Raw genomic sequence first — 13,972 nt, 5'->3', positions numbered from 1 at the left:
CGCCGGCTATAAAATGGATCTAGATGGCGCCACTGTATCTCGGAGAAAAAGCGTCTCGAGAAAAACATGGGGCCTGACGCCTCTCAGGTTTCTCTCTGTTAATGATTTAGTATAATCTGGTACCCGGTGTAATCCGCTAAAGTTTTTATTTACATAAATCTAACGTTAACAAAGTTAATATTGTTGATAAAGTAATTCGAATAATTATGGACGAAAGTGATAACGCTCAAATAGTTGTTAGTAAAATACACATGTAGATTATTTACATAAAATTATTTATATAAAAAAACTAACTTTGAAAACTACATATACATAATATTTATAGAAACTTTTAAATATAAAGCTAAACAATTATCAACTTCAAGTTAATTAATTAATTTAAATTTATTTAAGTCAAATTTAAAATTTATATTATTTAAATCAAATTATTATTTAATATGAATTTATAATTATTTACTTATCTGATTGAATAAGTCTGTATTTGAACAATTATGTTGTTATATTTTATATTAAAATTTCGAATTTGTATTAAACAATTAATGATCAAAAAGAATTTTAAAAGTATTTAATTCTTTTGCTTACTAAGTAACGATTTTTTATGTTTTACAGGTTATAGCAGATGATGTTTGTAGGAAAGCAGGGATTGCAACAACCTGGATCAGTAGCAATAGATTTGGGATTCATGCATACAAACATGTAGACAAATTCTCACAAGGTTGAAAAACTTTTATATATTTCTTTTGATAAATTAGAAAATTGATTATATATTCTATATATTACTTTATTATTTTATGTTATAACTTTTTGTTTCAGATACTAAAAGTCAGTTTGCACCTTGTGAAGCCAAAGTGCATTTTCTTCGGCCAGAGATCATATTATTTTCACCTCTTTTACGTAAATTGGTTAATGAAAGCAATGGTATTTTTCTATCGGTACAAAATCTTAAATCCTTTTCTTCTGGTGATATTAGGCCAGAACTTCTTAAACACAGTAAACAATACAGATCTATATTGAGAGCCTGTGTTGAAAATCTACAAGAGATATTACCAAAAGAACCATTATCAGAAGAAAAAACAATGTTGGAAAATTTTCTCACTATATTTTACCAAGTGGAATGTGTCTGGCACTTGACAGAAATCCTCTATGTTGATGCTGTACCAGGTATATTAGAATACAAATATACATGTATATGGAATAATATATATAATTATATATGTAATTATATATATATATAAATTCTTATTTAGAAAAGAATGCCTTAAGTATATTGCATTTTTTTTATTGATTGCATCATGTGTGTAGGTGATGTCGTGTTACCGCAATTATTAGAATGGATCAGTTTCCATTTTCCATCAAGGGAGCTGATAGCTTCAAAAATTTTGTTGAAAAAAGCTATTGGCGCTGATTTAGAAAATTCGAATTATTGGGAAGCTGTGATGGGTTGTGCATTCCATGGGAAATTAAATCTAGTCTGCCGTCTCCTAGCATTGCACAGCAAAGCAGATCATTCAGCGTTCATTACTGCAGACAATATTATCAGAACAATGCCAGTATACAATGTATATGGCGGATATTCTGTAAATGAGTTTATTATACGGTGGAAACATTGGCAAATGGATCTTTGCTCAAATCTAGAAACTAACTACTTTGTTATAGATAATAATCTGGAGATGCTCATGAAGGTCAGTATTATAATAAAAAGTTAAGTATTATATTAACACATATTTTTTTTTTTAATATATAAAATTTTGTTTTACAGTTAATAGCAGGAGACGAATCTGTATTGTGGGAATATTCTATGTATACAGAAGCATGGTATGAATTATTGGCAGCAAAATTATTTTATTCAGCTCCTTGCTGTAAACAACTGGAACTTTCACGCTATGCAAACAGTGTTGCTGAGAGATGGCAAGCTAATAGACATTTAGATCGCGTAATTCTTGCTTTAATAGAAAATGATTTGTATCAAGTTATCAAAGAGATACAATATATGAGTGATAATGGCTGGTTTGCAGCTCATTTAATGGATCTGTTGTACAAATGTGGAAAATTAAATATTTTAAGCAAAGACAAAACCAAGTAAGTATTTATGAGAGATAAATCATTGATAACAAATTGAAATATTTTGTAATTTGTTATAGTGTGACTGCACAGCTCCATGAATCTCTTATATTAGAGTATGGCACTATGTTAATGAGTCATCACTCGTTGTGGCAATGTGGCGCGAGTTACTTGATACAATGTCCTAAACAAGGTTTGGGCAGATTAGAAATTCTGTTACAGTCACTGCCGACAGGCACGGAAGCGAGAATTAATAAGATTATCGACATTGCACGGGACAATAATATGCCGCACGTTGGTAAAATTCAGTTTCAATCATTCCTTTGACTTTAAATAATATTTACACTAATTCAAAAACGCACGCGCGTGTGTTTCAGTTGCCAGTATATGTAAGATTCAAGGAATGAAGAGCATAAGACAAGGAAGATTGGGCAATGCTCTCACATGGGCGCTTAAGGCACACGATGGCAATTTTACTACATACATTGCTGACCAATTTTTGAAACATTATGCAGAGCACGGGGAATTAGAGTGTCGTGATTTATTGGAAAATTTAGGTTCTTGCATGCTGGCCAGTGATAGGCTCACATTTTTAGGTAAAAAACTATAAATATCAAATTGAAAATGCCCAATAGAAGTTATTAATTTTAATTTCCTATAATTTTTTTCTTTACTTTTTATGTTTTTATGTGTAATTATGTGTAATAAAATTATTTTTGTATAAATTATATATAAATTATATTAAAAGTAAAGATATATATTGAATAAATATATTAATAACTAATATAATAATATGTGTTACTATATTTAGGAAAATATTGTGAATTTCATCATATTTATGAAATGGACGAACACCGAGAAGCAGCAAGTTTATTAGTATCCCTTTTGGTCTCGAATTTGACGCCAAAGTAGTAAGTTGTGTTATTCATCTTAAGAATATTTATTATATTGATTATATAAATTGTAATTTTTCTTTTTTTTTTTTTTTCAGTTTTTGGTCTATTCTACTTACAGATGCTATACCGCTTTTAGAAGCGGAAGATATGGTTTTTTCATCCAATGACTGTTACGAATTGCTACGCTGCGCAGAAGCTCACGGTGATGATCCGAAATTTCAAGATAAGGTTTCCATATTCCGATTAGGCGTTGCACGAAATCTGGCACGAGCCTTAAGCTTAGAAGGTTGTCAAGCTGAACATTGACATTTTTATTATTAAATAGCTGCGCTATTAATTTTTTTCTATAAAAAAATCATTATTAATATCTTTTTTACTTAATCTTGCAATTTATATAAATATAATAAGAGATTATTAAAATAATCCTTAAGTAATGTTACATCTGTTGTATGGCAAATCTATTGGAGCTGTATTGATAAAAAGAATTTTTAGAATTCCAACAATTTCAATATCATCAATAATAGCAATTGATGAAAAGTATGTCTAAAGAAGTTTTACAACAAATGAAATATTAAAAATATAAATGACGATCGAAGGAAAAATTGAAAATACAACAAAATCTTTCTATTCAATTTGTTATTTTAATTCCGTATTATTTTAATAAGAATATATTTCGTATATTTTTATAAATACTCTGAATCATTTAATTGAGCAATCAAGATGAAAAAAAACGTGTTGTTTTATATAATTTCCTGATTTATATAAATATATAATTTTTATAAAAAAAATCAAGTGGAGTGCATTCTAAATTAAAGGTTTTTTTTTTTTTTTTTTTTTTTTTTTTTAACTAAAGAACTTGTACAAAACCTAGGTAAAATAGCTTTCGGTGGATTTAGCTTTAATTTTGCTATTTTGTAAATAAGTAGAGTGGATCAAAAGTTTTCATTATCATGTCGATTCTATGAATCAATTTTTTTGTAGGAGAGATCAAAATTCGATAAGTGTTCTGTGTTAAATGCAACTGAAGGATCCGCTCTTCGAATTAATTTGGGAACATAATTATGAAAACATAAGTTTTTATTTTATTATAATTCTACAATATGCAAAGGATTTTCTTGCAGCGGCCTTATCATTTTTATAGTTTGTAGTGAGTACGTCACACGCGCGTCATAAACGGGACGTTTTGATTGGTTAAACTCTTGACGCGACGCGAGCGTGATGCTTAATGAAAACGCACCTAAAGCCCGTATCAGACTACGCATTAAAAATTGAGATTAAAGATTGAAGATTGAAATTTGTCCAATCAAGACAAAGCAATTTTAGTTCCTTTTGTTCTGATTAGTCAAATTCTAATCTTTAATCTTCAATTTTCAATTCGTAGTGTGATACGGGCTTTATGCATTGAAAATTGAAGATTAAAGATTGGAGTTTGGCCAATCAGATGTAGAGTTTTAATTATAGAATAAATCGATCTGTACATTTGGAATTTTTTGAAATTTTATTAGTTATAAATGAGAAGTGCAAATAAAAATAATAAAACAATAGTAATAAACATAGTTTATTAATATAAAAAAGAAACAAAGAAAGAAGTAAATCTGAAAGAAGTAAATCTCTTCAATCTCTCTACGCTTAGTCTTTGTTTACCTCTTTTATATCTATATTTTTGCATCTTATATGTGATACAAAACCTTTTCCCATTATTATTTATTTATAGATATTACACAGTATTATTATTTTTCTTGCAGATTTCATGCAAAATGTTTTCTATAACTTTAGTAAATATTGATAGTTACCAAGCAACTCCGATACCAGAAGTTGATGTGACATTCTCTGAATTTCGTGGATCAGAGATAAGAAAGGTACCAATAATTAGGATATTTGGATCAACTCTCACTGGTAAAAATAAAATATAAACTCAATAATTTTATTATTGGTCTATCTCTTGATAGATTAAACATTTTATATTATTAAAACAGTTTAAGATAAAGTTTAAACATTTTTAGGTAAAAAGACATGTTTACATATTCATGGTGTTTTTCCATATATGTATGTACCATGTACTATTCAAGAGAATACAAATAGTTATGCTTATCAATTAGCTGCATCAATTGATTCTGCTTTGAATACATCTTTTGGTTCTGCATTATCCACCAATCAACATGTGTATAAAATCCAACGAGTGTCAGGAATGTAAGAATACTTCTTATTAGAAATTGATTAATCTTACCATTTTTATCACGCACACAATATTTTTTTCTAATAATTGTATTTATCGCTAAGTAAAGAATTGATAGGACTCTCACATTAAAAACATAATTTAAAGCATCTTTATATTTGAGGAAATTTTAAATTATATTTTTACACATTATTTGTTTTATTTCTTAATTATGTAATATTGCTTTACAGACCTTTTTATGGCTATCATGAAAAAGAGCATTTATTTTTTAAGATATATTTTTATAATCCAGCTATAATTAAAAGAACAGCAGATTTGCTGCAGGTAACCAATATACAGTGCTTTTCTCTTTTCTACACAAAATATAATTTTATATGCCTCAAGTAACAGAAAGATATTACTTTTTCAGAATGGTGCTGTTCTTAATCAAACTTTACAGCCATATGAAGCACATATTCCTTATATTCTACAATTTATGATAGATTACAATCTCTATGGAATGAATTTAATAAATTTGAACGACATAAAATATAGATGTTCTTTACAAGGATATACAACTGAAGACAATCAAAATAAATCTTCAATAGAATTGGTAAACTCACAAATGTACCTTCCAACATCTGTAACGAGACAAAGTATGTGCGAATTGGAAGTAGATGCTCATGCTTCAGATATTCTAAATAGACAAAATATCACTGAAAAATTGGAACTGAATCCTGGTCTCGTTGCAATCTGGGATGAAGAGAAAGCGAGGAGGGCTGCAGCTAGTTTAGAAAATGCAAAATCACAATTATTATATCCTAAATCTCCTAGTAAAGTTATTCTGCCTCCAACGAGCAATGATATTTATCAAAAGAGTCAATTACTGAAAAGACTGAATGCTATATCACAAGTATTTTATTGTTCCATTAGATTACTTATTTAACATGTTTTATACATGCATTTTAATTTTAATTTATTTATTCTAGACTAATGAAACAATTATTTCAAATACAACTGTATCTTCATATCCTATTGAAGTAGAAGATAATGAAAATCTCTTAAATGCATCTCGTATTATAAATCACAATGAATCTTTTGCATGTGAAGATAATATTGAAAGAACACCTTCTGATAACTATAAATTATTACAAGTAGCCTCGTCAGCATTTTTAGAAGCAAATCGAAGCCAAAGTAATGTAACAGATACAAGTATTTGTAAGTATCATGTATTCACTATTGTAAGTTTTAAATACATCAGAATAAAAAATTTTTATTAGAATAATTATATAAAATCCATATAACTTACTGTCTTTTTTATGTGTGTATGTGCAGTAGATGCAGATGACATACAATTAGTAGAAATGTTGGCTGACTTAGCGGAAGAAAATGAGAGTAAGAGTAATGTAGATAATGATAGCGTTCTCGGATCTCAATATTCTATATCGAGTGAACCAGTTAAAAATGATCCAGAGGAAGAAGAGATTGAGGATTTAAATATCACAAGTTTAGACTTGGATGATTTAAGTTCCTGGGAATCAATACATAAAAGGTTCAAACATAGTAATATAGAAGAAAATATAAATAATAAGCAAAATACTGAATCAGTGGATGATTTAAACATTTCTGAAGAAAGTTACATAGATATTACACTTACGAATTTTCCTCAACTTGATGGAGTTGATAATTTATATGGAAATATGTTAGACTGTGAAAGAGAGACTGTAAATGATTCAAATAATGCAAGAATGATATTTAAGAACAATACAACAGCATGTTGTTCTTTAGTTCAGTACCTTTCTAAAGATAATAAATATGCTGCAGCTGTTATTAATACAAAAAAAGATTATGTAATGTATAATTCACACAGAAATTTATATTTAGTAGACATTATCGAATATATCACATCTAATCCTAACAGATTTTATTTAAGTAAAAAGTTATACAATTTTTTAAACAGATATTATTTTCATATATTTGTGAAATCTTGTAAAAATTTGCAAAATTCACAAATTGACAGTATTGTTGTAAAAATAACGTGTTGTTTAAAAAATTTTGAAAGAAGAATTGTACACAATAAGAAGATAGAGAATAAATTATGTGATAGTCAATATCAATTACAATCAGACCATCGAGATTTAGACGTTTATGATATAGATGAGACAGAAAAATTTGAATGTTTAGAAGACATCAATCATTATACAGCAGATCACGAAAAAAACAAATGCAATTATAAGCAAGATTCAAACTCATGTATTCAACAAGACAACTTTTTTAATATCAACCATAAACTATCTAATTTTTCAATGAAATTTATAATATCGAGTGTTGATGGAGTCACAGCTACTGATTCTAGTGATTCTGAACCGGAAGTTGATGTTACGATTGATGGACAAGAGGAACGTATTTGCGTTTATAAATCTGGAAAGAAGAATGCACCACAAAATATGATTCAGATCACTCCGAAAAAAAGAAAGCTCGATTTCAAAGATAATAATGACGAATCACCTAGTAAACGAAGAAATATGACTGTTAAAACACCGAAAAGAAAATATAATTCTCCGAACAAAGTTCCTCGAAGTCCACAATTGTCGGGTAATTACTCGCCTCTTGATATTACTATTACATCTCCGAAAACTAATAAAAGTCCTTCACGACAACACGATTCTCCGAAAAGAAAACAATACATATCGATATTCGATATTCCTTCTACTTCTACCACACCAAAACGTAAGACACGTTCGTTACGTGTAAGCTTACTTCGTGATAAACGCCTAACAAGTGTTTCAAATTTAGATTTAGGTAATTAAATTAACTTTATTATATATCTAGAAATAATGTATTAATAGAACTAGCGCATTAAATGTTTTTTTATTTAATTAATTTAATTTATTTTTCTTTCTTTTTCAGAAAATAATGTCGATACTGATAATGTTGAAGAGAAATTAGTAGTTAATGAAATAAATAATGTGTAAGATTCCTATATTTTACATAATTTAGAAATAATATAATTATTTATTATAAATTACAAATAATATTTATTATATATTTATAGTGAAAATACTGATTATGCAAGTACTGCAAAAATCACTAAAACACCAACAGTTCATGAATCAGTAAAAGAGCATGAAAAGAAAATGGAAAATAGTGAAAATTCATTGGTTAATAAAACTAAAGCGATTCGTAAGAGGTTGTCTTTTTTGAATTACAATGAAATAGAAAACACTTCTGTAGAATCAGATCATTACATGAGCCGATCTGAAAACTTGATCGCATTTGAGCATCCTATTGACCAAACGCATGCAGAAGCAATTGCAATTTCTTCCAACAATGAAAATAGTGATAATAGTGTTCCGAACAGTCAACAGTCAGAGAAAAGTAATAATGATACATCGCCCGAGAGAAACTATGCGTCAAGCATACGTAATTTGGCGAAAGATAAGATTACATTTCATGATATTATTCCTGAAACTGATCTTGATGAAGATGAAGATGAAGATGATGTATGTAATACAACTTTTACTCAACATATCAACGAAAAGATAGAGAATGACAGTCAATGCTTTTCGTTGGAAAGGAATATTCATCGATCACGAAGAAATAGATTAATTACGATTACCACAAAATACAAACCTCCTACTACTGAAAGGATTTTAGAAAGTATGACATTATACGGCATTCCTAAATGTAGATCGCAAAAGCCATTTTTTGGTAACAAACTCGATTACGCGAAACAAAAAGAATCCTCAAACACGAATACTTTACGTTTCGATGTACCTACATTTAAATCTAGTTTAGAAGAGATTACGAGTATTAAGCTATGGCGAAGACTGAAAGTCAATGAATTTCATCCCTCTGGATCAAGTATAAAGATTTGTCATATGAAAAGAATACTTGCAGGATACAATCTGTTAACAATTAAACCACTCATGATACCGCCATCTTCTAAAGATATTAAAAATTGGATAAGAGCTAAAAAATATCTATTAGAAAAGAATCGTGATGTCAAATCATGCAAGGAGAATAAAGAAAAGGAATTGAATGTGCAAAACATAGAACATTCGTCAAATAATATTGTCAATGAAAGAGATGAGTCCCAGCAATCAATATCTAATAACTCAATAAGTAACAATTCAAACGAAGAATCTGCTTCATTAATGCTTCAGCAAAGCGTGCTCAGCGGAACATCCGATGACACCCGGAAATTCGAGTTTACGCAAAATTCTAATAGTTTATCTGCAGATAGTTCCTTGAAAAAAGCATTAGAAAATCCGTTATTACATAAAGAAAAAATGCAGCAGCAGTTAGGTGTCTCTTATGGCCAAATCGAATGCTTGTCTAAAGGAAGCTATGGCAACGTCTCTAGTGAGAATCTTCAAAATGTTAGAGCGATAACTGTAGTAAGTTTGTTATTCCAGTTACGCATAAAGAATGAAAGATTTAATTTTTAAAAATAATATTTAAAAAAAATTTTTTTTCATTTTTTACAGCATCAGTATCTAACATTATTCTCTCTCGAAGTACACATTATTACTCGAGAAAATCTTCTTCCTGATCCACAGTATGATTCTATTGCTGCATTATTTTACGCGATTTACAATGACGTTCCGATGGATGCAAATGAACAGATAGAACATGGTGATTATTAAAATTATTTTATACAAAGAATTTTAATATATCTTCCTTAAGATTTTATTTAAAAAAAAATTGAAGATTTTTTTTCTGTATAACGTAAAAGACTATTATTTTATTTATAATAATCTTTTTTGTTTCAGGCGCTATAATTGTAAATTCCAGTCCTATAAGTGCAAGACTTAATAAGATCCATTCTGCAAGTGCAATGTGTCCGATACTATATGTTACAACAGAACAAGATATATTTAACAGTCTTGTAAAATTGATTGAGCAGCATAATCCAGATATTTTACTCGGTTGGGAAGTGGAAGCGCTTTCATGGGGCTACATTTTTCAGAGAGCATCTTGTCTTAGTCTCAATAATTTTACAATAAAAATCTCAAAAGTTCCACATATGCAGATATTTTCTAAGTCTGATGCTCATATGTCTGAAAAGGACGATGCAAGTGAAATAAAAGTACCTGGTCGCAATATTCTCGATGTTTGGAGAATTATGAGACACGAGGCAGGTGAGTTGTATATTTTCCAGTTGAATATTTATTTCTTTTTATTCATAATGTGAAAATGAGATTTAATTTTTTCTAGCATTATTAACATATACTTTTGAAAGCGTCATGCATCATGTTTTACACGAAAGAATTCCATGCCCTTCCTTCAAAACGTTGTCTAACTGGTGGAAACATGAGAGTATGATAATAAAAAGCAGAGTTATACATCATTACATCATTAGAGTTGTAGGCACTCTTAAACTCCTGAACTACTTAGATATTATAGGTGAGATTAACAATATAAATTTTTTATATTCTTTTTTTATACTTTTTTGTATTAAATATATTTTGATTATTTACTATTATTTACTTTAAAAATTTTTTTTAAATTTATTATTTCTACTTTTATATGACATAGGTCGTACATGTGAACACGCCCGTCTCTTTGGTATACAATTTTACGAGGTTTTTTCACGAGGCTCGCAATTTCGCGTCGAGTCCATGATGTTAAGATTAGCGAAACCCATGAATTATATTCCAATTTCACCATCCATGCATCAAAGAGCTAAAATGCGAGCGCCGGAGTGTCTACCATTAATCATGGAACCCGAATCTGAATTTTATACTGATCCATTGATCGTACTCGATTTCCAAAGTTTGTATCCGAGTATGATTATTGCTTACAATTACTGCTTTTCTACCTGTTTAGGACGAATAGAACACATAGGCCAGTGAGTATTTAACATACATAAACTCGACAATATATAAAAAAAAAATTGGATTAAATTTGTCAATTTGATATTTTTCTTTGTTAGATACGGTCCATTCGAGTTCGGTGCAGCAACATTAAGGATAAAAAAGAACACCGCATTAAAGCTGCAAGACAAAATAAATTTTTCACCTTGCGGTGTAGCATTTGTGAAGAAAGAAGTACGTCAAGGAATATTACCGCGTATGCTGGCGGAAATTTTAAATACTCGTTTAATGGTAAAGGAATCTATGAAGTTACACCCAGCAGAAAATCGCACGTTGCACCGCGTTCTTCATTCACAACAATTGGGTCTCAAGTTAATCGCAAATGTCACTTATGGTTATACATCCGCCAATTATAGTGGCAGAATGCCATGTATCGAGGTATGTATAACATATGCTATTTTAAGCTATATAAAAAAATAATTGAAATTAATAATACATGCTTATAAACTTAATTTGACGAAACTCTTTACTGCTTTAATGTCGGCGCTCTTTGCTGCAAAAATTTTTATTTGATGAACTTTTCTTTATAGATAGGCGACAGCGTAGTTAGCAAAGGACGAGAGACGTTGGAACAAGCGATCAAACTAGTAAAGTCTACTCCAAAATGGGGTGCTCGAGTAGTTTACGGAGATACAGATTCCTTATTTGTGTTAGTACCTGGAAAATCTCGAGAAGAGGCATTTAACATCGGTGAAGAAATCGCAGATGCTGTAACCGCGATTAATCCCCCGCCTGTTAAACTTAAATTTGAAAAAGTTCTTTATCCTTCCATTTTACAAGTAAAATATCAAGGATTAACAGATAAATATAATAAAATGAATATATACAGCGTTATAAAAAAGAATCAATAATAACTCAAATTGTTAAATGTATTATTTCAGACGAAAAAACGATATTGCGGATACATGTACGAGACGCGCGATCAAAAGAAGCCCGAGTTTCTGGCGAAAGGAATCGAGACAGTTCGCAGAGACGGATGCCCTGCAGTTTCTAAAGTAAGCAAGGTGACAAGAACACTAAGAAAAATTGTCCTGATTGATTTTACAATATTTCTCATATTGCAGATACTCGAGAAAGCCTTGAAGATCTTGTTCGAAACGAAGGACATTTCTCTGGTGAAATTGTACGTTATTAAACAGTTCGACAAAATCTTTCAGCGACGCATATCCATACAAGATTTAACATTCGCGAAGGAATTTCGCGGGATGCGCGGATACAAGGCATCCGCTTGTGTACCGGCATTAGAATTGACACGCAGATTAATCAGGAAAGATCCACGCGCAGTGCCACGCACCAGCGAACGCGTTCGATACATCATCGTTGCTGGTGCACCGAATCAACCGCTTATCCACTGCGTGCGTACGCCTATGGAAGTCATCACTGATCCGGCGTTAATTCCAAATTCCGTGTATTATATAACGAAAGTCATCATACCGCCCCTCAATCGTTGTTTCAATCTATTCGGAATCGATGTCAACATGTGGTAAGTATGTTAAAGTATGTAGAAATACTTTCAATCATGAATCACATGTTTTACAATAATTAATATACTGATGAAAGAGAATGTTGATGAGAGATGTTTTATAATATAAATTATATTTGTGTACAGGTATAAAGAAATATCTCACCGCACATTCAATAATATTGTATGCTTAGGAGAAGAGAATTCAAAATCTACTATTCGTCAGTTCTTCAATTCTATTACATGTATTACTTGCGGAGAACAAACCAATAAAGAAATTTGTTCAGAGTGTCTTTCGCAATCAAGCCGAACAATTCTCGTACTTCTTCAAAAGATAAGACATCTGGAAAGAAATCAACAACAAATAGCTTCTGTAAGAACAAAAAAAAAGAAAAAAAAACTATTTATTATTAAGTATAGAAAATATGTATTAAGAGCGAGCTCGTATTAAATTTTATTTTTAAGTTAAAATTTCAAGTAATCTTTATAATTGTGTATAACAATCGATTCTCTGTAATAATAATTTACAGTAATGAATTTTTTCATTGTAGATTTGTCATTCTTGTATTGGACGATTAGGAGATATAGAATGCTCGTCTTTGGATTGCCCCGTTTTGTATCGAATGGCTCAATCTCGCAAAGAGGTTACACAAATTTCTTACATAAATAACATTATTTATGGAAATAATTCTAATGGAATCAAAGACTTGAATGCAGTTGCTGAATGGTATTGATATGATGAAAGTAAATCTTATTTCAAATAATTGAAATAAATAAAAATATTTTTTATAAATTATCTTTCACAGAGAGTAATATGTAGCATTGTTAATATTTGTAATATATAGTTGTTAAGAATAATGTTATTTTTTATAATCAAAAATATGTAAAAATATATTCTAAATATTTAACTTGGACTAAAATACAATATATAAAACTGAATAAAATTGTATCTTATAGGCATGTTTTTTTACATATGCACAATACATTTAAAAAAAAATTCTCGACTAATTATTAAATTATCTGTCTACTTATGTTTTTTTACGAAATAAAAAGATACTAGAAAAAGATTCCAGTATAATTTCTATAATTTCTTTATAATCCCTGAAAGCGATACGCCCTCTGTGGACATAAAAACGTGGACATTGAACTACATAGTCAATGTTCACGAATGTTCTCAATGAATAACACATAATGCGCACAGTTTTGGTTGCGATGACCGTGCTATGTCCACAAGATTTATTAACACATTTTGCTTATTCAGTTTCACCTAAAAATAATTTGTTATTTCTCTACACTGGCAATAATTTACTTTTAATATCAAATAACTCTGTAAATATTGTCAATATTCTAATTTTGCCAATAATATCTTGATTTTTGTTAATTCTTTTTCTTTTATTAAAGGCTATTTTTATATTCTACATTTTACAAATTAAAACTTATTTTATATGAAAAAAAAATTTTCTTTCAACAATTTAATAATTTAGAATATTATATTGTTCTACAAATACAATAATAAACT

The 13,972-nt window shown here is 29.5% G+C and overlaps 2 protein-coding genes across 3 annotated transcripts; both read left to right on the top strand.

Annotated features, from left to right (window-relative positions):
* The first annotated feature begins 98 nt into the window (after positions 1-98).
* Positions 99-3,591, top strand: Nup75 (nuclear pore complex protein Nup75). The gene is made up of 9 exons (XM_072892893.1): positions 99-236; positions 610-715; positions 814-1,161; positions 1,303-1,682; positions 1,760-2,079; positions 2,142-2,359; positions 2,439-2,657; positions 2,873-2,972; positions 3,053-3,591. Exons 1-9 carry the CDS (start codon positions 207-209, stop codon positions 3,261-3,263), a joined length of 1,932 nt encoding a protein of 643 aa, XP_072748994.1. The 5' UTR covers positions 99-206; the 3' UTR covers positions 3,264-3,591.
* An 885-nt stretch (positions 3,592-4,476) lies between these two features.
* On the top strand, positions 4,477-13,453 carry Dnapol-zeta (DNA polymerase zeta catalytic subunit). Of its 2 annotated transcripts, XM_072892434.1 has the most exons (19): positions 4,477-4,561; positions 4,703-4,853; positions 4,961-5,147; positions 5,364-5,457; positions 5,543-6,025; positions 6,102-6,330; positions 6,448-7,914; positions 8,023-8,083; positions 8,168-9,512; positions 9,603-9,750; positions 9,888-10,256; positions 10,333-10,521; positions 10,654-10,966; positions 11,051-11,369; positions 11,522-11,770; positions 11,873-11,986; positions 12,056-12,474; positions 12,601-12,826; positions 13,005-13,453. In XM_072892434.1, exons 2-19 carry the CDS (start codon positions 4,715-4,717, stop codon positions 13,185-13,187), a joined length of 6,534 nt encoding a protein of 2,177 aa, XP_072748535.1. In that variant the 5' UTR covers positions 4,477-4,561; positions 4,703-4,714; the 3' UTR covers positions 13,188-13,453. The 2 variants fall into 2 exon arrangements, with proteins under 2 accessions (XP_072748535.1, XP_072748534.1); XM_072892433.1 differs by lacking the exon at positions 4,477-4,561 and having other exon boundaries at positions 4,611-4,853.
* The last annotated feature ends 519 nt before the right edge of the window (positions 13,454-13,972 follow it).

The sequence above is a fragment of the Anoplolepis gracilipes genome, chromosome 5, assembly GCF_047496725.1.
Source record: "Anoplolepis gracilipes chromosome 5, ASM4749672v1, whole genome shotgun sequence".
Classification (NCBI taxonomy): Eukaryota; Metazoa; Arthropoda; class Insecta; order Hymenoptera; family Formicidae; genus Anoplolepis; species Anoplolepis gracilipes.
Note: the sequence above shows the minus strand (reverse complement) of the source record. Positions and strands in the feature narration are given on the sequence as shown.

Bases quoted from the DNA above. Each gene is read 5' to 3' on its own strand.
- Nup75 (XM_072892893.1), top strand. From the start codon at position 207: ATGGACGAAAGTGATAACGCTCAAATAGTT. The intron at 1,162-1,302 runs GTATATTAGAAT...TCATGTGTGTAG, and splicing joins CTATGTTGATGCTGTACCAG to GTGATGTCGTGTTACCGCAA. The intron at 2,080-2,141 runs GTAAGTATTTAT...AATTTGTTATAG, and splicing joins TTAAGCAAAGACAAAACCAA to TGTGACTGCACAGCTCCATG.
- Dnapol-zeta (XM_072892434.1), top strand. From the start codon at position 4,715: ATGTTTTCTATAACTTTAGTAAATATTGATAGTTACCAAGCAACTCCG. The intron at 10,257-10,332 runs GTGAGTTGTATA...AATTTTTTCTAG, and splicing joins AATTATGAGACACGAGGCAG to CATTATTAACATATACTTTT. The intron at 11,771-11,872 runs GTAAAATATCAA...GTATTATTTCAG, and splicing joins TTTATCCTTCCATTTTACAA to ACGAAAAAACGATATTGCGG.